Raw genomic sequence first — 23526 nt, 5'->3', positions numbered from 1 at the left:
AATAGATATTTATAATTTACATTTCTTATTGGATTCACAATGAGGCCACATACGGCTGTCTTGTAATCACTTCCAGTTTTGGGATTGTTCCAACCATATGTTGTCATTAATCCGCAAATGAAATGCTCTTCCAATTCCTGATTGTCCAGACCCAAAATTTGGATGCGGCCCATGCACAGCCACCACTTTGCCTGGATAGTAAGAGGAATCCCACACAAAGATCTTAAAGGCTGCAAAATACAAACACATAGTCCTGAAAAGTAGTTATGAATTACCTTGGGTCGATTTGCTCTTGCTTGGAACTGTTACAAGCTTATTTTTGGCTAAAGCAGTGGGACCTCCTTTACTCCCTTCTACATTTACTTCTTCTTCGGAGAACTTTAGAATGGATAGCCCTGCCTCGATTAAAGGTTTGCATTCTTCCATGCCGATTAACTTCAAGCCATTGTAATCAATAAACCTGGGGATATTGCTTGTTCGCGGTTCTAAACTTCCTCCCAGACTTTCTTCAAGGGTGTGTCATCCAGATTTCTCTTCATGATTTCATGCGGACCTTGATCCCGAATATTTCAACATCATCCATCAACTCGTGAATGTCAGGATCACTAGCATGATGTTATAGATCGAAATACCCTCCACACAATAGATAAGCTGGGTGTGTTTCTTCGTACGATTTGTTCTTCAAAAAGGCCCAATCCAACTTTTAATGTAGATGGAAATCTAGAGTTTAAAAGAACTTCCAAAATGTCATCAATCTCATTGATAAGAAATTGGATACACTCCACAGAATGGACAAACAATTCAGACATTTCATTAGCTATGCACTAAAGAGACCTGTTTAGGGTTTAGGGTTAATGGATCCGTTTAAACCCTAATGTCTGTCGTGGCGTTCCGGGCTCTTCGTCTCTTCTCCGTCGCACGCAGCGCTAGCCCTAGAGGATCGGTGCGCCTTCGCGCTTGCTCCACCACCGCCACGGCCTGCTGCGGCGCCATGGAGCAGTTTGAATCGTTCCGCGCAGAGATGGATGCGTCCAATGCCGTGAGGGAGCAGCTTCGATCGGCGGTGTCAGAGCTGGACAACGCCACTCGCCTCATGAATGCGGCATTGCTTCCAATCCATCACTCCTCCTCCGGCGGTAAGCGTAGATCTATTGCGTTCTTCTCTTTAAACTTTTAAGCTTCCAGATAGTATCAAGAAAGCCAAGAGCTACCTTCCAGAGATACGAAAGGCTTACATGGAGCTCACGGCGATCATCAAAGCTCGGCCCGAGGAGTACTACAAGTAAGTGTATGTACGATGTTTTTTTTTTCTTTCTTCTTGCGTGTGTGTTTGTCATGGATGGATGGTTTGAGAGCTAGCTCTTTTCTTTTTTGTCTTCCAGGTATCACGATTACTGGCGGAATCAAACGCAGGTCGTGGTTTCCTTGCTCGCATTCTCGCACTGGTTGGAGACTGGAGATCTTCTTTCTCACGCTGACGCGCAAGAGCTCCTGGAGCGTAAGCTCGATTACAACTTCATTCTCGGCTTACTTCATTCTCATCATTTGCAGTGAAGAAAGAAGATTTCTTTCTGGATCTAGACGACTATCTAGTGGGTAAGTTTCGAGCCTCCAGGCTTTATTTTCGTGTTTTGATCTTTGATCTTTGTCGCAGGCCTATGCAACATGTCCAGCGAGCTGGTATGTGTAAATGCGTGGTTTTTATTGTACGTTTTGTGAGGATTTTTAACTTCTTTCCATACTGTGCACAGCCAAGATACGTCGTGAATCAAGTTGTCGCGGGAGCTTACGATTGTCCCGAGAGAGTTTCGCTGTTCTTGAGTGATTTGTACTCCGCGTTCCGGCTCCTCAATCTCCGAAACGATCATCTCAGGAAGCGATTTGACGGTACGAAGTGAAAATCTTTCGCTCTACACTGACCCAGTTTCTTTCTTTTCTTTTCTTTTTTTTTTTTCCTTGCGTGAAGGATTGAAATACGACCTCAAGAAAGTCGAAGAGATTTTGTATGACGTGAAGATCAGAGGGCTTCTTACAGGAAAGGAAAGCAAGACACCGGAAGAGACCAAGTGATCATGATCTCAGGTAGCTCGCTTTTATTTTATAGTAGCACTACCCCAAACTAGGAATGATCCATCATCCTAGCTTGGGAACTTGACTCACTTTGTTGTTAGAATCCGTGAAGAGCCGCACTCGGTCCTTGCGAAAATCCATGGTCATTATGCTGCCCTCTGGAAGGATCACAACATCAAGGGTGCTGTGAACCTCCTTGAGCTTCTTCTTGGCTTCCTCGGCGTCCATGCCGACGAATTCGTCCCATTTATCTGCAGCCGAGCAAGCTTAGATCATGAATGGAGAAAATCGAAACTTACCTGCGCAGCAAGGTTTCTCTCCGCTCATCGTTCTCTCCCAAGCAAACAAACACACTGTGAACAGTGATAGCCCTCTATATGATATCTATAAGCGAATACACCCAATAAGATTCCACGTCCACGCGTGCTCGAAGCGTGCCCTCTGTTGACAAAGAAAGCGAGATGAAAGAGTTCGTTTAGAACGTAATACTATGTGTCTTACTTCTTGTGTTCATGGAACACGGCACTGGCCAACTTGCCAGATCTCATTGGCGTACTGTGAGATGGTCCTGTCGCTGCTAAACTTTCCCGACCCAGCAGTGCTAAGAATCGACATCTTCATCCATTTTGCGCGATTCCTGGACAGGAAAAAGAGTGATGTAAGTCACAGCTCAAGGAGGAAAGGAATGTGTCTATACTTGTAAGTCTCGTCGACTTTGTCTTGGGCATCCAGGTACTCGGGGAAGTCTTGACCGACGAGAAAATAATCCCCTCGGCCATAGCCGGTGTCACCCTCAAGAGCCTCTAACAGTGGCTCGTAATCGAAATCGCCAAACGCTTTCGAGCGAATGAGGTCCTTCACCTCTTCGAAGCGCGGGTCGGGAACAAACTACAAGAACACATGAGAAGTTAAGAGATGATCATAGGATTGAGAAGCATTACTTTGCCTTGTTCTCTTTCTTTTCTCAGCCTGGGGACGTCGTCGGCTCGAGCACCAAAGAGGAAGAAGTTGTCTTCACCAATTTCCTCTCGGATCTCAATGTTGGCTCCGTCCAGTGTCCCGATTATCAGGCTCCCGTTGAGCGCAAACTTCATGTTGCTCGTACCGCTTGCTTCCATTCCAGCCGTGCTGATGTGCTGCGAGAGCTCACTGGCTGGGATGGCGAGCTCTGCCACCGTGACATTGTAATTTGGAATGAAAACAACCTGGATAGAGGAAGCGATCTCGGTTTTTGGTATTGAAAGCATCACAAGCTTTCGTACCTTGAGATGTGGAGAAACGTTGGGATCATTGTTGACAACAGCTCCAACGTCAGTAACAAGTTTGACAATTCGTTTTGCCTGTGCGTAAGTTGCAAAAGCTTTGCCACCGAACATGACAGTTCGTGGGACAGTGTTCGCACGTTCTTCGGGACTCATCTCCTACATTGACAACCAGCTATTAGAAACGAGAAAAAAGAGAGAGGAAACTTATAACTATGGCAGACCTTGATCGTTTTGTAACGATAGATCACGGATAATATATTGAGCAGCTGACGCTTATACTCGTGAATCCGCTTGATTTGAATGTCGAAAAGAGTTTGTGGATTGACTTCGACCCCTACAACCTTGAGCAAGTAATCTGCGAACCGGACTTTGTTGGCTAGCTTGGCAGCGTTCCATTCTTCCTGGAGTTGTTTGTCCTCTGCAAACTGAATTCAAGGCAAAACTTACCGCCTGTCTTTCGAAATATAGATCTTACCTCTCTCAGGCCACTGAGAAGGTCGAGGTTTGTGACCCATTTATCAGTCCTCAGCCACTTGGTAATGATCGCACTTAATTCGGGGCTGCAAAAACGTAGCCACCGCCTTGGAGTGACACCATTTGTCTTGTTATTAAATTTTTCGGGCCATAGCGAATAGAAGTCGGAAAAGAGCTCCTTCTTCAATATCTCGCTGTGCAGCTCTGCAACTCCGTTCACCTGGCAAGCATAATCAGCGGGCCTTCCTCGCTATAAATTTGTAAACGTTACCGAATGAGCAGACACAACACACAAGTGTGCCATGCGCACAAGCTTCTTTTCGGGGTTGGAGTTATCCAAAACTTGTAGAGCTTCCAGTTTACTTTCTAACTCGGGCCTTGTTCTAGCCACAAGCACTTGAAACTGCAAATGCAAGCAATTTTATAAGACAAACTCAATGAGAGAGAGACTGAGAATGCCTACCCGCTTATCAATTTCTGCTATAATCTCCATATGCCGAGGTAAAAGCTTGGCCATGACAACTTGTGACCACTTCTCAAGTGCTTCCGGAAGAACTGTATGGTTAGTATATGCTATAGTGCTGTTAGAATCGACAACATAGAAGAAAGTTGATAGACCGGGAATTACTTGTTTGAAAAAAGAAGAACCAACCTGGAAGTAATGTTCCACGCCTGATCCCATCCAAGTCCTTCGTCGTCCATCAAAATCCTCATCAATTCTGGAATTGCCAGCGTTGGATGCGTATCGTTTAGTTGAACAGCAACTTTATTTGGAAACTCATCCCATGAGATAGCTCCACGTCTTTCTTTGAAACGCGAGAAAATATCCTATATCACGAAGACACTATACTTTCAAGCTGAAACGCTTAAAACACACACAATCACCTGCAACGAAGCACTGCACAGCATGTACTGCTGCTTCAGACGCAAGAGCTTTCCATCTTCAGTACTGTCTCCAGGATATAAAACTGAGCAGATCTGGAAGGAAGTAAATATGTCATACGAACAAAGTTTTGTTTTGAACAAGAACACACCTGGTCGGCCTTCAGCTGTAGCTGAACTGCTTCCTCGTGTTTTCCGGCGTTAAAAGCATACAAGTCAAAATCTTCGGCGGGCACGCGCGCTTCCCAAATTCGAAGGCTGATTGTGTTCTTTGTGTTGTAGCCAGGGATGGGGATATCATAAGCCAGAGCCTGCATAACTTCTCCCCCGATCCATTTCCGCCTTGAAAGATGGTAGAAGAGCTTAGAGTTTTGTAAACGCTAGAAGCAAAAAACAAATCACCTTCCATCAGAATCGACTTGCACCTCACCGAAAAATCGAACTGGATATGTTACGTCGTGCCTGACTATTTCCCAAGGACTAGACTTCTGCCAAGGAAGATCAAGTGAGCACGAACGATTGCTTCGCTAACAAGCAAGGGAAATACCTCTAGCCAGTCCTCTGCATATTCTTCCTGGCCTTTAGAGGAAATTATCTGCTTAAAAAGCCCGTACTTGTATCGTAGGCCATATCCCCATGCAGGTAAATCGAGAGTCGCCATGGAATCTAGAAAACACGAGGCAAGCCTCCCGAGACCTCCATTTCCAAGAGCTGCATCTTTTTCCTTGGAGAGAAAATTCCTTTAGCTCGAACGAAACCACAAAGTTTGGATACTTAGAACTTACTTGTTCTCGTACGTTCTCGAGATCATGGCCCAGCTTCGTCAGCGCAGCCGCGTAAGCGTCCGAGAGGCCGAGATTTCCAATGGCATTGGTGAGCGCTCTTCCTTGCAGAAACTCCATGGACAAGTAATAAACTTGCTTGGGATCCTCCTCGTGGAAATGCTTGTATGTTTCGTTCCATCTCTATAAAAAATCCATGGATCCAACCAAGAGAAAAGAATCATGTTCTTCCTCTAACAATCCATCCAAGAAAAATTTCTATATCGTGAATAGGAGACTAGACAGACCTGGACAAGGGCGTCTTTCACGCTCGCCGCAGTGGCATAGAATGCCTGCTCCACCTCGAACTTAAACGGCGAGAATCGAGAAGAGAACTGCGAATGGTAGACAATGTTGGCCGCCACACCGAAAGAATCCCCGGGAGTGGGATGCGCAATGGCAGGCACCGCCGATTCGCTCGCATTGGACGCCATTGCGGAGCTGCCACACGATCAATCGCGGCGCCAGGCCGAGAAATTCCCTACCTTGCGCGCTCGCTAGCGAAATATTTTCTTGATCGCGATCGATCAATCACGAGCCCACGCTTGCCAAGCGGCAGCCTTATACAACACGAGAAAGGAATCTTTTTTTTTTTTTCAATTAGTTTATTCTAAGCAGAGATTGCTTAATACTAATCAAATATGCCTTAAAAATTTTAATCGAATAAAAGCCCTAAAATCAAATAAGCCCTAAAAAACTTTAACCCTGTGTTTTGGATTGTTTGAGCTTTGAGTAAATCCGTATGGCGTAGAGAATGAGGAGTAAAAACGCGGTGGTGGCGAGCCCAGCGTACGCAGCCCAGAGGAGATGGATGGAGCTCCTCACGGGGCGGCACTTACCATCCACGATCACCGAGAAAGCGCGCACCACAAAGGAGCAATTCGCGAGGCTTTCCAGCGATGGGGTGGCGTCGATGAGCGTCTGCGCGGCGGCGCTGTAGGCCAGAATGGTCCTGTAGATCGGGTCTGGGATGTGCTGCACGCCTTCGGCGGTAGCACACTCGTGCTCGTCTTTGGCCGAGCATCGAAACGGCTGGAGCACCTGTAAGTTTTTTCCATCAAAAACCATCAAAGTTTGTGACGATCGATCTGAAAGCAGCGTCTCTTAATTACCTGGGGAACGTTACCTATCGCCACAGTGCCTTCGAGGCACTGCCCTGTAAGCTTGTAGTGTGGAGGGCCGGAGAATGGATTGCAAATGTGGGGGATGACGCGGTTGTCCCCGATGCCATCCATCGTCGTACGTAGCTTCGATATATTCCTATTCGCCTGGCAAGAGAAAAGCTTCGGATTTAGATGCATGGCTGGAACACCACAAGCTTACCTGTGCGATAACTCTGTACATGCCTTCACGTATCTTGAGGACTGAGTCGTTCCCATTCTTGGAATCGACGCAAGGCAGGAGCAAGCCCAGTGCGTTTGTGTTGTTGTATGGGTTTTGTTGATACTCCTCTAGAGCTGTACAGGAGTCGTCCACGACACTGACAACTTATTTCAGTTGAGAAAGAAGCGGATTAAAGAAAAACTATCAGATTACTTGTGAGCCGCGTAAGACAATCCAAAGGCGATCCAGCTGAATACTGTCAGTAGCCAAAGAGCAACAGTAATCCTGCCATAACATAACGAAAGGCATAAGATACTTTCAAAAAATTTAGAACAAGACAAAAAAAACTACTTACAACGGAAAGAACCACCACCAAAACGGATGCGTCTTCTCTGCAACACCATTTAATGTTCAGTATACGAGTACTTATCACAGAAATCTGACCCTACCGATCAAAATAACTAGTCCCACTATCAAAAAGAGCATTATTACCGAGCTCGTAACAAGGATAGTGATGTATCTGCAATGAGAAAAAAATGGTTAACCACATCGCTTAACGATCGCAATGGAGCTAACCTCACATTTCTTTCAACGTTCTCTCAATCATCTTCTTGTTGTCCTGAACCTTTTGTTGGATTTGCACGGCTTCAAAGTAGAGCCTGGCCTTCGACGAGAACAGAGTAGTAAGGTTACCATCGAATGGCTCCAACTTGGTCGTTATATCCGTCATCTCTGTCGTGACATTGTATATAGTAGCAGTGGCATTGTTGGCAGCCTCAATAAGAACATCTTTCACAACGTTGGCGTCCTCGTGTAGCCTCTTGTTTCCGACAAGAAGCAAGCAGCAAAAGACACTAAACGAGCCCAAAGTCAGTCATAGATATAAACAGACTTCCAAGCACGGAGAACACTTACAGTGCTAACAGTGTCAAAAGCATCAAAGCCGCCGAAGACACAATAGAGTGATGGGAATTTGAAGCACTAGGAGCCATCTTTTGGAATTTTAAATCCCTCCTCTTCATCGATCGAACAAAAAGCAGCACCAGGAAAACGAGGCCAAGTAGTACTGATGCCACCGCAAGTGCGTACCCATATATCCCCGAAAAAAGCACCGACTAGCATCACAAAAGCATCACGATTAGGAGCGTCACCAAATTTTCACTTTGTAGCAAGTTACAAACAAGACGATCGACTTACCGCCCAGTAATGCTTGTTCTCGATGTCAAATCCCCCTCGGTAGTGCTTGAGACCATCTAGAGGATCCACACGGCGCGTCTCCCCAGGCAAGGAATCGCTGAAATTCCGTGTGTGTCGGAGATATTTCGCCTCAGCACCTGGGAAATTCACAAAAAGAGATGTCAGTTGCTTGAATCGATCAAGAAAACCTCTCAAGCTTACCGCGATCCAGCAGGAACGCGCGCCTGGAATGTAATCCATCATGCCCTTGCAAAGACCGTGGGAAGCAAGCGCAAAGAACAATCACGAGGCCCAGCCCGAGCTGCGCGACGATCCCCATGACCGGCGATCGCGCATAGCTGCCAAAATCTCGGCAATATTTCAGCTCACAAGGCGCCCGCTCAGTCTGCGATCAAGGTGATCGGCCAAACAAAGAAATCAACAACCAAAGATCCACCCTTCCCGCCGCGGCGATGGATCGATCGATCGCTTGCGCTTCCTAGACGGAATGCGGCAGGATCGTCGCCGGGGCGCCTTCCATCTCCACAGCAAAGCCACAAAACCCTCCATCTCCATCCCGAAATATAAACCTCTTCTTGGAGCTTTCGATTCTTTTGCCCCTTCCCCAAGCATGGCATCATGGGCGGCATACCCACGGCAGCCTCGGCAAAAGCAATGCCAGCCTCGGATGTCCAGCCTCGGCAGGCTCGAGAGGCTCGGCAGCCATGCCATGCCATGCCACGTCGTCCGCCACGTAATCACTTTGCATTCCCGCCACGTCTGGGTGTTTCTTTCCTTTAGTTTTTATACATGGAACTTTTTCGTTCGGGGTAGGGCCGGGCCTTCTTTGTTTCCTCTTTTTGGTTATCAAACCAATTTTTTCCGCTTGCGCAATGTCGGCGACGGCGACTGTGGAGAGTAGAATCTTCATAACGAGAAGTCGAAGTCGATGGAAGCAATTCAGACTTTCTCTCATCAGTCCCAGTCCCAGCTTTGAGTAGTGGAGAATCAAAGCGTTTTTATGGTGTAGCAAAGATGGCTAGATCATCTCGATCCAAAACAGTTGAAAATCAAAGCGATTGGGATTGATTCACACGGGTCAAAACGATGCACTTGACCACTGCTGCAATGGATCAATCGGACCCAGCATTGTACGCCAACCTGGTCAAGTCGTGCCGGAGTCTCCAGCAAGCCCAAAAGATCCACGCGACGATCTCCGCCAGCGAGCACCGCCACAACATTTTCCTCGCCAACCTTGTCATCGAAATGTATGGGAAGCACGGAAGTGTTGAGAAAGCCCGCGAGGTGTTTGATAGCCTTCCGGAGCCGAATCTTTTTTCGTGGAACATCATCGTCACTGCATATGCCAGTAACGGGGATTTGTACACCGCAAGATTGATGTTCGAAAACATGCCGTGTTGGGACGTGGTTTCGTGGACTGCAATCCTCAAAGCCTATTCTGATGTTCCATTTCTAAATGAATCGAATGAAATATTTGACAGCATGCCACACAAGAACATAATCTCGTGGAACATTATCATTGTAGCAAATGCCGCTAGTGGGCATTTGGAAAAGGCGTGGAGCATGTTTGATACAATGCCCGGGTGGTCTCTTGTGACGTGGAACACAATGCTCCAGCACAGCAAACACTACGACGACGCGCGGTTGGTGTTCGATGACATGGCCTGCCACGACATCCTGTCATGGAACGGCCTCTTGGGTGCCCTTGTCCGAGACGGGCGTTTCACCGAAGCTCTGAAACTTTTCCAGGAGATGCCGGAGCGCGATGTTGCCTCGTACAACTTTGCCATCGCAGCAGTGTCGCAGGGCGAGGATCTGAGCGAAGCAAGGACGATCTTCGAGAGAATGCCCGAGAGAGACCTGTTTTCGTGGACGACGCTCTTGAATGCGCTTGCAGCAACTGGAAGACTCACACAAGGTCGGGCGTTGTTTAACCAGATGCCAGCGTTGGACATTGTTGCTTGGTCCTCTATGACGGAGGCATATGCCCGAGCTGGGCATACTCTTAAAGCGATGGCGATGTTCACAGAAATGCCCGAGCGCGATATTATATCCTGCACGGCCATCTTTAACGCGTTCTCCGAGAGTGGAAACATTTCAGAGGCGGAAGATGTCTTCGCAAAAATGCCTCAGCAAGATGACATCTCGTGGACTGCGATGCTCGCTGCATATGCCCGAAACGGGTATTTGGACAAGGCACAAGCCATGCTAGAGTCCACTTCAGCACCCAACGTTGTGACGTGGACTGCAATGCTGGCTGGATATGCCCAGCACGGGCATCTTGAGGAAGCCCAGTTGTTGTTCGACACAATGCCGTGCTGGAACACAGTGACATGGAGCGTGATGATCGCGGCATATGCCCAAAACGGCCATGGAATCGAGGGGATATCCCTCTTCCGGAGGATGAACCAAGAAGGGTATCACCCAGATGAGAGCGCTTTTGCGAGTGCGTTTTTCGCGTGCAGCTGCATTGGCTCGCTCTCTGATGCCCGATCAATCCACGCAAATTTCAGAGAATTCAACTCCGTGTCAAATGAGCTCATGTTGGGGGGTCTCATCATCAGCATGTACGGAGGATGCGGAGACCTCACCGCAGCTGCTAACGAGTTCCACGCGCTCTTACTTCCGTACCATGGCAGCCCCGTGCTGTGGAGCACCATGGTAGCCGCATATTCTCAGAATGGTCTTGTGGAGCTGGCCATGGTATTGTTCTCGACAATGTTTGGAGAGGGGGTCGAACCCAGTGACCTGACGTTTGTGACCATCCTGGCGGCGTGCAGCCACGGTGGGCGGTTGCATGAGGGGCTGTACTATTTCCGGGTAATGTGTACGGACTGTGGGATAGCTCCCGGCGTCCAACACTACCACTGTTTGATTGATCTCTTGGGGCGGAGTGGGAGGCTGGAGGAGGCGAGAGAACTGGTCACCTCTTGTGCGGATCCGGGAGCATGGACAATTCTCCTGGGAAAGTGTAAATTACATGGTAATGCACGGTTGGGAAAGGTGGCGACAACTAATTTGGATCATCATGTACCTGGACCTTACCTCTTACTGGCAAACGCATACACCCTTAGATAAAGGTATTCTTTTCACATACAATATATGAGTCTGGTGGTGGTGAGGAGCGTGCATTTCTCGAACTCTGCTGGTCATGGACAAGCGTATTGCAAGCAATTTATAGTGGAATTTCCTTCAATCCAGTTGATCATGGACAGGTTCACAAAGCTGTAGTGCTTGTTTCTTCGATTTTCATAGTGGAGAAGGTCAAGTAGTTCCCACTTCCACAGGGTTACTTGCGGCACAAGGAAAGCAACTTTTGACAAACTTTTCTATCCAAACTTTTGCAGACTAATTGGAGTACAGTTGCAATCTGCTCTACGCCCAGACCATTTCAGCAATACAAACACGGTTCTGAGCTTCCTTACCTCAATTGATCATGACCACTATGTGGGCAAACTAACCTTCACTGGCCGCATCTGAATTGAAGAGATGTTCTACTGCTGAGGGATGCATAGGCTTTACCAGTAAAGACTCTGCCTGCACGATCCTAGGCACGAAGTAATCCATACAACAAATGGCCGCCAAGTAAGGGCACATGCTAATGTCATAACATACGTTCAAAAGCAGATAGACTATATGCCTAAGTGTGTAATGCACGAGGGAAACTTGACATGGCAAATTCCAAGTTTGAGCACCCTATTATCCGCTTAAGGCTAAGTATGGGATTAGTAGGTCAATTAGAGGATTAGGTCATTGAGTGTCTAAGAAAATGGCGTATCTAACTAAAAACTTTAAACAATTAAGAAAAGAAAAAGCAAAAAGGAGTTTTATTCAACCCACTATAGTCTAGTAGCTCTATGCATTGTGGTTTTGAAGGATTATGTAAAAGGTTTTTTTGGCAAGAGATGTGACTCCCAGCAAGACATGCAAACTTGCATGGAAAAGCTTGATCAATCTTGAGGTGGTAGTGGTAATCTAATCACAAGGTATTGCAGATGAAACCTTGGTAAAATCTCAAGGCTGATCCAGGTCCAAGGTTTTGATGATACTTAACCACTGATCCTTCTGGAGGTTGCCTTGAAAATCAAGGCATCACAGTGGTGGATGCAAATAACTAATGAATAAGCACTAGGAAAGGACCATTTACCTCCTTAGAAAAGTTTGTAGTAGCTTTTAAGTAGGAGTTTGCACCTATGATGCTTGGCATGCTTGGTGTTAGCTACAGCAGAGGAAGGGCAATTTGATCAATGAGTATATAATTGGTTTGGAATGTTGTTTAGCTGAATTTGAAGTGACTATATGGAGGAGGTGGAGAAGGATTACTTCCTAGATGGTTTGCACAACCATAACATGTAGAAATCTACGAAGTCTACCCAAACTTCCAAGTTGCCGGAGGAATTTTTTATGGATGTTGGAGCACTTGAGGATGAGGAGTCACAAGAGTAGTAGCCTGATAACACCAAGAAGAATTAGTGTAATAGGAGTTTCTAAAGATGATATTGGATATAGTGATAGTGGCAATAGCAAGAATTCTTACTCAAATTTCCATATGGTAGGATTTTTCTATAGTAGCAATGGTGGAGGGCATGGCAAAAATGGTAGAAGCCACTGGAATAATGGCCAAATTTCAAAGACGGTTTGCATCACTAATCCTATCAATGCTTCAAGTGTGGATTTTTGGATCACTAGAAGAAAATATTGCTGAAGAACAACAATGGAGTTGGTGCTTCTAACAACAAGAAGATCTAGGAAGTGTAGTGTACAAATGAGGCTTTTGAGTTGAAAGAACATTTGTTAGTGATTGTAGAATTATTGATCAAATCTAGTGTGATGATATTGGTGGCTTGATGACTAAATCTTGACTAATTCAAGTGGAGGGATAGCTAAGCAGTGTTTAGTGATGATCCTAATTGATTGGCAGCTCAATTTATTTTTTCAAAATTGGTAAAGGAATGTGAGGGTTTAGGGAAGTTGCCTCTGTATAAGATTATTGGCACAGAAACTCAGAAGTGGGACATCATGCAACTTCTCATAAAGGTGGGAAAAATGGAGTTCGTTGAGGATTTTTTTCTGGCTGCCATGAAGAATGTGGATTTGATCTTGGAATAATTTGGCTTATGTGATCAAGAAAGAAGGGCAAAATTGCCCCATTGATCCCGAGATCAAGTGGAGTCTTCACCAAGTCAAATTGGATTAGTGGAGTGATCTTCCAATCATCACACAGATGATGTCAACCATGTCTTTGGAGCTATTTATAATAAAGGGAATGATTTTTATGTTCATTAGAGAGTTAGATACTTTAAGTTCTCTCACAGGAGAAGAGGTTGTTTGGGTGAAGCTTGAAGAATTTACTTATGTGTTTCCAGTAGAGTTAACTGCTAAAGCCTAGTATAAAGCCAATTTATAGACAACCATTTTGTCTTAGTCATGCAGATGAGATAAAGGTCAAGGGCCAATGACTGGGTTGCTTGAGTATGGGTTTATCCAACCCAACAAATCTTCTTTTGGTGCTTCTATCTCATTTGCCAAGAAAAAGGATGACTCAATGCAGGGATAGACAATAAAGCTTTATACAAGAAGACAATGAAGGACAAAGTGCATATATCATCAGTAGGTAATATTTTGCATAGACTTAGAGATGCAAAAGTCTTTTCCAAAATAGATTTGCATTGTGGTTATCCGTAAATTGCAAAAAATATAGGAAAAAATTGGTAAAAAAATACTAAATACTACTTAATTGCATATTAGTTTTTCACTATACCTTAGTTTTAATATCATTTGTCAAAGTACTAGTTTTTAAAAGGATTTCAATTTATCATTTTATTAATAATTTAATAATGTAATTTAAATCTAAAAATAAAAAATAAAAAATCTATTAGAATATTATTTAAAATATTAATTTTAATAATTAATTACATTTTGGGATTTAAATTTTAGCTGTATACTTTTCTTCACCATTTCAAGAAACCATTTCCTTATGGTGTGTGATGATGAGAAAGCATAACTATGAGTAGTATTTATTACAAATATTTTTAAATACTAGCAAAATTTTCACTTTTTAATATGACATTATTTTGTGATATATATATATATATATATATATATATATATATACACACACACACACACACACACACACACTTCTTTAATATATACTCTTTAAAATGTTATTATTTTAAATTTTCAAGTGAAAAAACTTTTCCATCCTTATTCATAATTAATGTCCATATAATGTAATTTCAAAGTTCCTTAAAGATTTTATCTTTTTATTAAATTTTCAAATGGTGGTGAATATAAAGAATAAAATATTTTATTTGTAATTTTTTTATATCAATAAAATGTATTTAATATTTCTTATATCTCCATTTTTGGATTTTCATATTTTATCCTCCATTGAATTAAATAATTTTTACCTTTAGTAATAATCTAATTTGTTTTGTTCCATGTTGCTATGAAACACATATCACCATGAATAAGTTTGAAGTTTTTGATGCATGGGTAAAATAGTCTAGTAGTAATAGGATGATCAACATTGTAGCAAACAACAATGAAAGAAAAGAAATTTCATGGATTCTTAAATGCTCCAAAACTTTTTAGGATGGGGAAGTGGAGTTTGCGTAACCGGTGAAATACAAGATGTTGGACACACTTGTAGTTTCAGCCTCTACCAACATAACTATTGCATTCTAGAACTTTAATATTGACATCTTGAGTCAATTTTCTTAGAATGAGTAGTAAAATTGAGATGTAAACTTTTAAATTTAGACTTTTCGGAAAGTTATCCACGTAAGGACTCTTAACCTTAAGTATCCTAAAACTCTTAATCAATTAAAAAGGGGGTATAATGTTATTTATGGGCTTTTTCTTTTTATATTTAAACCCTGTGGATCGTCTCTTGAGTTATTCTCTTTAGTTATTTACATGAAATAGAGAAAGTGTTTCTAATAGATTTTATGAGAACTAAATAAACAAAGGTAAAAAACTACCATTGATGATCTAATGAGACTTTAAGCTGGAAAAACTATACTCCTTATAAGATGGGTAAAGTATGATGAGCCTTAAATGTCAAACCATTGATAAATATTAACTTTGTGCTAAGGATGAAAATAGTAATCCATAATAAGGTTACTTTATAAAATGGTTTATTATTCAATAAGGACATTGAACTTTGTCTATGGGTGGTGGAGTTGTGAAACATAAATCCCTAAGCCCCAAAGTGGAGCCGAAAGGGTGTCATATGGCAATGGTCAAAATGGAAGTATTTGAGGGATGAGCATAAAGTGATTGATGAATGAGTCTCTAGAAATGGAATCAAGAAAGACTAACATATGGCAAATATCATGACACATAGAAGTGTTAGGATTGAGTCTGAGAAGGAATCTAAGAAAGAGTCCCAGATGGAGTCTGAAAAAAAGTCTGAGAAGGAGTCCGAAAAAAAGTCCGAGAAAAAGTCCGAGATAGAGTTCAAGAAGAAGTCTAAAATGGAGTTTGAGATAAAGTGCGAGATGGATGTAATTAACCAAAGGGAATGATTCAAGAGACAATTTATAAAAATTTAAATATAAAGGGAAAAGGCATATAAATAAGAGTGCACCCTTTTTTTCAATCGGTTAAAGGTTTTGGGATACTTGGGATTAAGCATCCTTAGATTTAAATATTACTATATTGGGTAACCTCCTGGAAAGTCCAAATCCAAAAGCTTACATTTGGTATCAGAAGGGTCTTAGGTCTGACTCTGTTGGTTGGTTAGGAGAATTGCACCACATGTTGATTGATATCTGGTCTTGGGTCTAACTTTGTTGGTTAGTTAGGGGAATTACACCATATATTGAGTAACATCTGGCAAATCCAATTTGCTCCACTAGCTGTAAGCTTCAGTTCATGAAGGTGTCAACTTGCAGGAAAGCATGGTGGATTGTAAACAACTAAAAGGAACAATTCAAAAGACGATTCATAAGGGTTCAAATATAAAGGAAAAAGGTTCATGAATAAAAGTTCACCCCTTTTTCCAATCGGTTAAAGTTTTTAGGATACTTGGGGTTAAGCATTCTTAAGTTTGAATATTACTGAGTCGGGTGACTTTCTGGGAAATCCAAATTCAAGAGCTTACAATAGAGTTCGAGTTGAGGACCAAGACCAAAACCGAGTTTGAGTTTGAGTCAAAGTCCAAGTCTAAGGGTGAAAACCCAAAGTGATCATCTCCCAGACTATAGGGGGTTTGGTGAGCTTCAAAAGGATAATAGGGGGAGGACTCCAATGGAATCAATTTGGCCAAGAAAGGTCAATGTAATCAAAGAAAAATATACTTATATGGTGGGTGATGATATAACCATTATGAAGGAGAGTGAATATAGATAGATAAATAAGATAACTTAGTGAAGAGTTCAAGAGCCAGTTTTAGCTCATGATGCTTTTAATCCAAGTGTGGGTGGCACTACCTACTTGCATATCTGGCGTGGCTAAATGTCATCCCAAAGTTTTAGACTGTGGAAAAGAAAGAACAATCTTCTTGTGTAATGATCAAGGATATGGCCATATGGCAAAGAAGTCCTAGATGTCAATGGGACTTAGTGGTCAGGCCTTCAAGCCCTAACCCAGTGGTGGTGTTAGTAAGCATAATTGTGGAAAAAAAAGGACTTAATGGGGACTAAAGAAGGGATATTGGGGAAGGGTGTTTTCTATATTTTTAGGCATCCTAAAGATGCTAAGGTGTGGTCACGGGATGACCATTCCTGAATAGATGGATTAGTTTTTGGTGTAAGCGAATAATTTTTCTATTCTACTTTAGTCACTTAACCATAATTTTAACCACCTAGAAGAGTCTCACTCTCAACCTCCATAAGTCCTATTCTGAACTTGGGAACCCTGAGAATGCCATCTATGCCACTCAACCTTTGCACTTGGTCCAAATGCTCCATGTGTTCGATCCCATGACCAACATCTAAGGTTACCACCAACATATCAGCCCGTTACGCTAAAGCCATGCCTATTCACCCTTGTTACACTGATGGTCCAACACCACTTGTATCACAATTCCGTCTCTTAAAGATTGGGCCATCTATCCATGAATAATCGTTCCAAATCTACTCCTTAATATCCTTAGAATGCTCATAGATATGGGGAACAATCTTCTCCAATATTTCTTTTTCAGTCCCTACCAAGTCCCTTTTTGTCCATGGCCATGTTTGCCAACACTGCTATGGGGTTGAGGCCTATAGGCCCAACCACTATGTCCTAATGTCCTCTAGAACTTTCTTGTTGTATGACCATATCATTAGTTACCACACAAGTGGATTGCTCTTCTTTTTTTCCACTCTAAGATGACATTTCGAAACATTATGGCTCTACACGAGCCTTGTGGGTACTCTTCCCACCATCCCCTTTGGGTGCTCTAGTTATATGGTTAGAGTGAGGTTTTGATGAGCCATGCTAGGTATCCAAGTAGGTAGTGCCACCCACACTTGGATTGGGAGCATCAACCATTCAATCCTCTGGGGGAACTAAAGTCAACTTTTGAACATTTCACCAAATTACCTCACTTATGTATCTATATTCATTCTAACCTTGGATTCCTTAGTGGATATATCATCACCCAACACATGGGTATAGCCTTCCTAAGTCACACTTGCCTTTCCTAGCCAAATTGGCTCCACTAAGGCCCAACCCCCACACTCTCCCTACTATAGTTTTGGAACCCCGCCCCCCCCAAGGGGACGATTGCTTTGGGCTTTCACCCAATAGTTTGTTGTAAGCAACTAAATTTTTTCCATTCTACTTTAGTCACTTAACTGCACCTCCGACCACTTGGAGGAGTCTCATTCACAACCTCCATAAGTCCCTCTAAGGACTTGGGGCTTGTTAGCCCCGAGAATGGCATCCATGCCACTCAACCTTTGCACTTGGTCCAAGTGCTCCACGTGTCCAGTCCCATGACCGACACCCCAATGTACCACCGACACATCAGCCCGTTACGTTAAGGCCATGCCCATTCACCTTGGTCACATCGGTGGTCTGACACCACTTACACCACAATCCCGTCTCTCAAAGACTGGGCCATCCGTCCACGAGTGATCATCCTAGATCCACTCCTTAGCATCCTTAGGATGCCCACAGACATGGGGAATAGCCTTCCCCAATATCCCCTTTCCGGTCCCCACCAAGTCCCTTTCTGCCTATGGCCGTGTTCGCCAACACTGCCACTGAATCAAGGCCTACAGGCCCGACCACTAAATCCACTTTGGGACTTCCTCACCACACAACTGTATCCTTGGTCATTACACCAGAGGATTATTCCTCTTCCTTTCCACAGTCTGGGCTTTTGGGACAACGTTTCGGAACACTGTAGCCTTACACAAGCCTCGTGGGTACTCTCCCTGCCTTCCGCCTTTGGGTGCTCTAGCCATGGGCTTAGAGCGAGGTTTTGTTGAGCCACACTTGGTACCCAAGTAGGTAGTGCCACCCACACTTGGACTGGGAGCATCGGCCAGTCGATCTCCCGGGGGAACTAGAGCTGGCTCTTGAATACTTCACCAAGCTACCCTGCTTGTCGGTCTGTATTCACTCTAGTCTTGGACTTCCCAATGGTCAGCTCATCACCCAACACTTGGGTACAGCCTTTCTGAGCCAAACTGGCCTTTTTTGGCCAAATTGGCTCCACTGCAGTCCTCCCCCTTACTATACTTTTGGAGCTCACCAAACCCCCCAGGGTCTGGGAGACGAATGCTTTGGGCTTTCACCCTCTCAGACTCGAACTCGGACTCAGACTCGGACTCGGACTCGGACTCGGACTCGGGCTCGGGCTCGGTCTCGGCCTCGGCCTCGATCTCGGTCTCGGTCTCGGTCTCGGTCTTGGTCTCGGTCCTGGTCTCGGTCCCGGTCTCGGTCTCGACCTCGGTCTCCATCTCGGATTCTATCTCGGGTCCATCTCGGACTCCATCTCGGACTCCGTCTTGGTCCATCTCAGACTCCATCTTGGGTCCATCTCAGACTCCATCTCGGGTCCATCTCAGACTCCATCTCGGACTCCATCTTGGGCTCCATCTCGGTCCATCTTGGACTCCATCTCGGACTCCAACTCGGGTCCATCTCGGACTCCATTTCGGATCCGTCTCGGACTCCATCTCGGACTCCAACTTAGTCCACCTCGGACTCCATCTTGGACTCCTCCACGTGTCATGTGTTGGTCCTTTTGGGTCCCTTTTTGGAGCCTTTCTTATTGCTCGCTTCGTACTCGTTCCTCGAGCCCTTTGCTAGAAGTCCCACTCTCGCTCTCGACCTTTCAAGTCGGAGCTTTCAGTCCAAACGTGTTGCACTCATTTGGCTTCTGCTTCGGCCACTACCACATGGCACCCTTCCGGTTCCACTTTGGGGCCTAGGGATTTTGTGTCTCACACTTGTATTAGTATTCGGACTCGAACTCAAACTCAAACTTGGACTTGAACTTAGTCTTGGTTTTGGTTTTGGTCTTGGTCTCGATCTTGGTTTTAGTCTTGGTCTCGATCTCGGTCTTAGTCTTGGTCTTGGTCTTGGACTTAGACTCGGTTTCGGTCTTGGTCTTGGTCTTGGACTCAGTCTCAATCTCGGTCTTGGTCTCAGTCTTGGTCTTGGTCTTGGTCTTGGACTCAGACTTGGTCTTGGTCTCAAGTCCATCTCAGACTCCATCTCGGACTCCATCTTAGACTCCACCTCGGATCCATCTTGGACTTCATTTTAGACTCCACTTTTGGGGCTCTAGGATTTGTGTTTCACAACTCCACCACCCATAAACAAAATTTGATATCTTCATCGAATGATAAACCATTTTATAAAGTAACACTAGCATATATTACCTTTTCCATCCTTAACACCAAGCCAATGTTTGTCGATAGTTTGACATTGAGGGCTTACCATCCCTTTACTATCCTCTAAAAAGTATAATCTCTCCAACTTAGAGACTCATTAGGCCACTTATGGTGGTTCTTCCCTTTTTTTTTATTTAGTTAGAGACATCTTTTATTTCAATTTGACTACTCATTCAGGAGTAGTCTTGGCCTCTACTAATATAACCAATTTTGACTTCTCAAAGTCAATTTCCTAGATATCTCTAACATCTTGCATTGCATCTGTTGTGCAAATTCCATTTTCCCATCCTAAGAAGTTCTTTATTTGAGGGTACCATCATCTTTTCTCTTATTTCGTGCCACTTTAGGCACTAAGTTTCATTTTTCCATAATTTGTGCTAAGGCTATCTATAACCCTATCATTTGGCTACCTTGCCGTTCTTTCTTTTGGAACTTTCACATTTGCCAAATTGGACCATTTGGGAATTCATCCTTGAAAACATATTCTCTTTCCCACAATGTGTTAGCATCCAACACATAAATGTTCCTTGTTCAACTTTGTTGTTTAAATTTCTTTTAATGATTTCCATGGCCTAAACTTAGCCATTAGTCTTTTGCTCCTACCCGTTGATTGTTGAACCAAGTAATATAAGATTACTATCTCTATCCTCGAGATATCCTTTTTGTTCAATGGCAAAAGTTTTATTTTGCCAAGTCTAGAAAGTGTTCACCCTTAACAAGTCTCTTTAACATTTTTTGCTATGGGATCTATGCACGGCTTAACTTAGCAACCCATCCATGAGTCTTTTTCCTAAACTCACAATACCATTGCATTGTTGCAGTTCATTTCCCTTAAATGTCTTTCCCACTTGGTCACTTTAATCAAGCCACATCATTACCAACAGTTCAAATTAACACTTTGAACTAAGAAATTTTATTATAAAAACCTTGTCCTTGCTTAGCCACAAGATTATCTAGTGATCTAACTTTGACACTTTAACAGGTTTGCCAATAAGTACTAAATCTTTTAGACCTTTAACTTGTTGACCACATCCCCCACACTTAGTGATGTGCCTAAGTTGGCCCTTTCGGCCAAGGGTTCATAGCAACTAAGACTAGGTATCCCCATCTCATTCACAATGTCCTTAGTATCACTTGCACCAAAGTGTTTAAGTTAGATATGCCGAGTTTTCACACTAAATAATTTAATTATGTCTCACAACTCTAGGGCATCCCTTACTTGATGGTGTACCCAAATTAGTCTCCTCACTGAGAGTCCATGACCATCGAAAAATAAGTGTCCTCATAATCTAATTCATCACCACATTCTAATGAGTTGAGACTCGAACCTAAACACTAGAGAGTTGAGACTCAAACCCAACCTCCATATATGCATCTACAAGCGACATTACCCATGATGCTTGGTGTGACTCCCTATGTTAGTGCACTAACTTATACTTAAAGCGTGTTACAGATCACAGTTTAGGAATCTAATTCCTTCAAACTACTAAGTCCTTTCACTTGACAAATCTGTGATCATGCATGGCTTCCTCAATACTTAGCCCCATAAGTTACCCCTTTTTAAAGTCAACACCTTCAACTAAGGTTTTAATTCCCCCCAATTTGTCAATCTCACTTATCAAGTCACTCGATTTAACATAACATGGTTTCATGCATAAGCATGAAAGTCTTTAACCATTGACTTTTGTTCAAGCCTATTTTTCTATGCACCATGAAGTTGGGTATCCACCAAAGCAGCAATGAGAGGGACTCCACCGGACGGAGTGCATGCACACTGATTCTATGGTCCCCCACCCCACCCAAGAAGGGGCACACGACTAATAGCTGTCACCTAAAGGGGCGGCATGCCTTCTTCTTCTTCTTCTTCTTTTTCTTCTGGGTATGTGCTGTGGGTGCACTCGACCCACTGCACTGTACCTGCCCTAGATGGACACCCATCAAGTGTGGCCTTGCCACAATCGGTGCACTCTGCCCTAGTCAACCTTGGCAGCACCACGGGTCGAGACACATTTGTGGGAGTGAACAAGACCACGTCAGCACACAGCCACGTGAGCGATCCAGACGCCACCACGGATCGTCACGATAAACCCATACATTTAACCATGTATCAACCGTCATAATAATAACACAACACCGTTTCATAATACCACATGGTATCGGAGCAGCGAACGATCTAATGGCCAGAGGACAGTGGCACATGAAGAATCAAAGGGGCCAGGAACCCTTGGCTCAGGAGCGCGCGAGGGCTTTGGCAGTGCTGGCGCGGGTGGAGCGGAAGATCCAGGAGCGAAAGCGCCAACAAGCTCTTTGCCCAGCCTGCCGGAAGGTGTGCCCTTGTTGCGGCCGAGTTTTTCACGATTCTTCTCCACGCCGTCCTTTCTAAATTCTCTGTTTAATCTATTCTTAGATTAATAGATAGAATGTCTTCTGCTGGAAATTCTTGGGACTCTGGGGGCTGGGAGAAACTTCTCCAAAAGTTCACGGGACAGAATTTCTCGACTTGGAAAACAAAAGTACAGCTTATCCTTTTGGCCAAGGACTGCTGGCCTATAGTGGATGGAACGACTCAACGTCCGGCTGCTGCGGATGTAACCCAACGGCTCGACTGGGACTCCAAGAATCGAAAAGCGCTCTCTGTCATCGGGTTAGGTCTTGGGGATGAATTCGTTCATCTCCTTGATCTTACCAAAACAGCCCACCAGAACTGGACATCCCTTACACAAATCTTCGCTGCCAAAGCTGCCAATGCTAAGGTGGTGCTAACACAAAGGTTCTTCACGATGAGAATGCAACCTGATGACACCATGGCCACTTACATTGGAAAGTTTAAAGCGATGATCACCGAGCTGAAGGACGCGGAAGCGGCAATCACCATTGATCAAGCTAAGGCATTCCTTCTGAGCTCTGTCTCCCCTGATCTCCAACCTTTCGCATCAATGCTCTCGGCTGTGCCTGGAAAGGACTTGGATTCGCTCTACTCGGACCTGATCGAGGAAGAACGAAAGCAGAACGAGCGGAGACAAAAGGCGCCCTCTCAGGCTGCTCGGGTGGAGCAGGCCTTGATCATGGGAAAGCAATCGGGTGGGAAGAAACGAGATGGCCCTGTTCGAGGACAAAAGAGCCCTTCTCCCAGCCCTGGATTTGCAACCAATAAAAAACGCAAGGGCCCATGTAACTACTGCGGCAAAGCTGGCCACGTGGAGCGTGAATGCCGGATCAAGAAAGCCGCAGAGAAAGCTCGCGCTGAAAGAAGCTCTTCTTCACGCCAACCTGACACGATGTTGATGATGACGCTCGCTGCATCTTCATCCACTGTGTCCGAAGCCGAAGTGCTCTGGATGGATTCTGGAGCCTCGATGCACCTCACACCATTGAAGAGAGCTTTTCACAAGTACCGCCCACTGGAGCAGGAGAAGCAAGTCTTTGTAGGAGACAAACGCCCCTTAACAGTGGAAGGACAAGGAACGGTCATCATAAAGTTGGAGAGTGGAGCTGAGAAGCTCGTGAACCAGGTCTACTACGTACCAGAAGCAGGACAGACAGTGTTCTCAGTTGGTGTAGCAGCAGATCAAGGCTTCTCAACACTCTTCAACGCAGACGGATGCACCATCTTTGACGAGACTGGCCATCCAGTAGCTTTTGGTAGACGAGCTG

General features: G+C 44.3%; 4 protein-coding genes across 4 annotated transcripts; 2 read left to right on the top strand and 2 right to left on the bottom strand.

The window, feature by feature from the left end:
- The first annotated feature begins 859 nt into the window (after positions 1 to 859).
- Positions 860 to 2106, top strand: LOC9656981 (translin). The gene is made up of 7 exons (XM_002980848.2): positions 860 to 1136; positions 1186 to 1282; positions 1383 to 1498; positions 1552 to 1596; positions 1655 to 1680; positions 1752 to 1887; positions 1967 to 2106. Exons 1-7 carry the CDS (start codon positions 875 to 877, stop codon positions 2068 to 2070), a joined length of 786 nt encoding a protein of 261 aa, XP_002980894.2. The 5' UTR covers positions 860 to 874; the 3' UTR covers positions 2071 to 2106.
- Positions 1987 to 6049, bottom strand: LOC112350129 (alpha-glucan phosphorylase, H isozyme-like). Its single transcript, XM_024685803.1, has 17 exons — positions 5761 to 6049; positions 5477 to 5656; positions 5239 to 5415; positions 5094 to 5179; positions 4844 to 5033; positions 4695 to 4787; positions 4462 to 4637; positions 4273 to 4390; positions 4081 to 4212; positions 3811 to 4029; positions 3557 to 3760; positions 3333 to 3491; positions 3012 to 3275; positions 2768 to 2958; positions 2572 to 2707; positions 2370 to 2511; positions 1987 to 2321 (listed from the first exon to the last, which is right to left on the bottom strand). Exons 1-15 carry the CDS (start codon positions 5944 to 5946, stop codon positions 2581 to 2583), a joined length of 2502 nt encoding a protein of 833 aa, XP_024541571.1. The 5' UTR covers positions 5947 to 6049; the 3' UTR covers positions 1987 to 2321; positions 2370 to 2511; positions 2572 to 2580.
- A 158-nt stretch (positions 6050 to 6207) lies between these two features.
- LOC9657321 lies at positions 6208 to 8551 on the bottom strand. Its single transcript, XM_002980760.2, has 10 exons — positions 8234 to 8551; positions 8033 to 8169; positions 7751 to 7950; positions 7417 to 7689; positions 7285 to 7355; positions 7191 to 7227; positions 7049 to 7120; positions 6836 to 6992; positions 6625 to 6780; positions 6208 to 6553 (listed from the first exon to the last, which is right to left on the bottom strand). The coding sequence occupies exons 1-10, from the start codon at positions 8349 to 8351 to the stop codon at positions 6212 to 6214; spliced, it is 1563 nt and encodes a 520-aa protein (XP_002980806.1). The 5' UTR covers positions 8352 to 8551; the 3' UTR covers positions 6208 to 6211.
- A 301-nt stretch (positions 8552 to 8852) lies between these two features.
- On the top strand, positions 8853 to 11831 carry LOC9657320 (pentatricopeptide repeat-containing protein At4g02750). The gene has a single exon (XM_024685804.1). The coding sequence runs from the start codon at positions 9119 to 9121 to the stop codon at positions 11108 to 11110; it is 1992 nt and encodes a 663-aa protein (XP_024541572.1). The 5' UTR covers positions 8853 to 9118; the 3' UTR covers positions 11111 to 11831.
- Positions 11832 to 23526: the final 11695 nt, after the last annotated feature.

The sequence above is a fragment of the Selaginella moellendorffii genome, unplaced genomic scaffold (assembly GCF_000143415.4).
Source record: "Selaginella moellendorffii unplaced genomic scaffold, v1.0 SELMOscaffold_46, whole genome shotgun sequence".
In the NCBI taxonomy this organism is placed as follows: domain Eukaryota; kingdom Viridiplantae; phylum Streptophyta; class Lycopodiopsida; order Selaginellales; family Selaginellaceae; genus Selaginella; species Selaginella moellendorffii.
The sequence above is the reverse complement of the archived record's forward strand: the minus strand, read 5'-3'. Positions and strand labels throughout refer to the sequence as shown.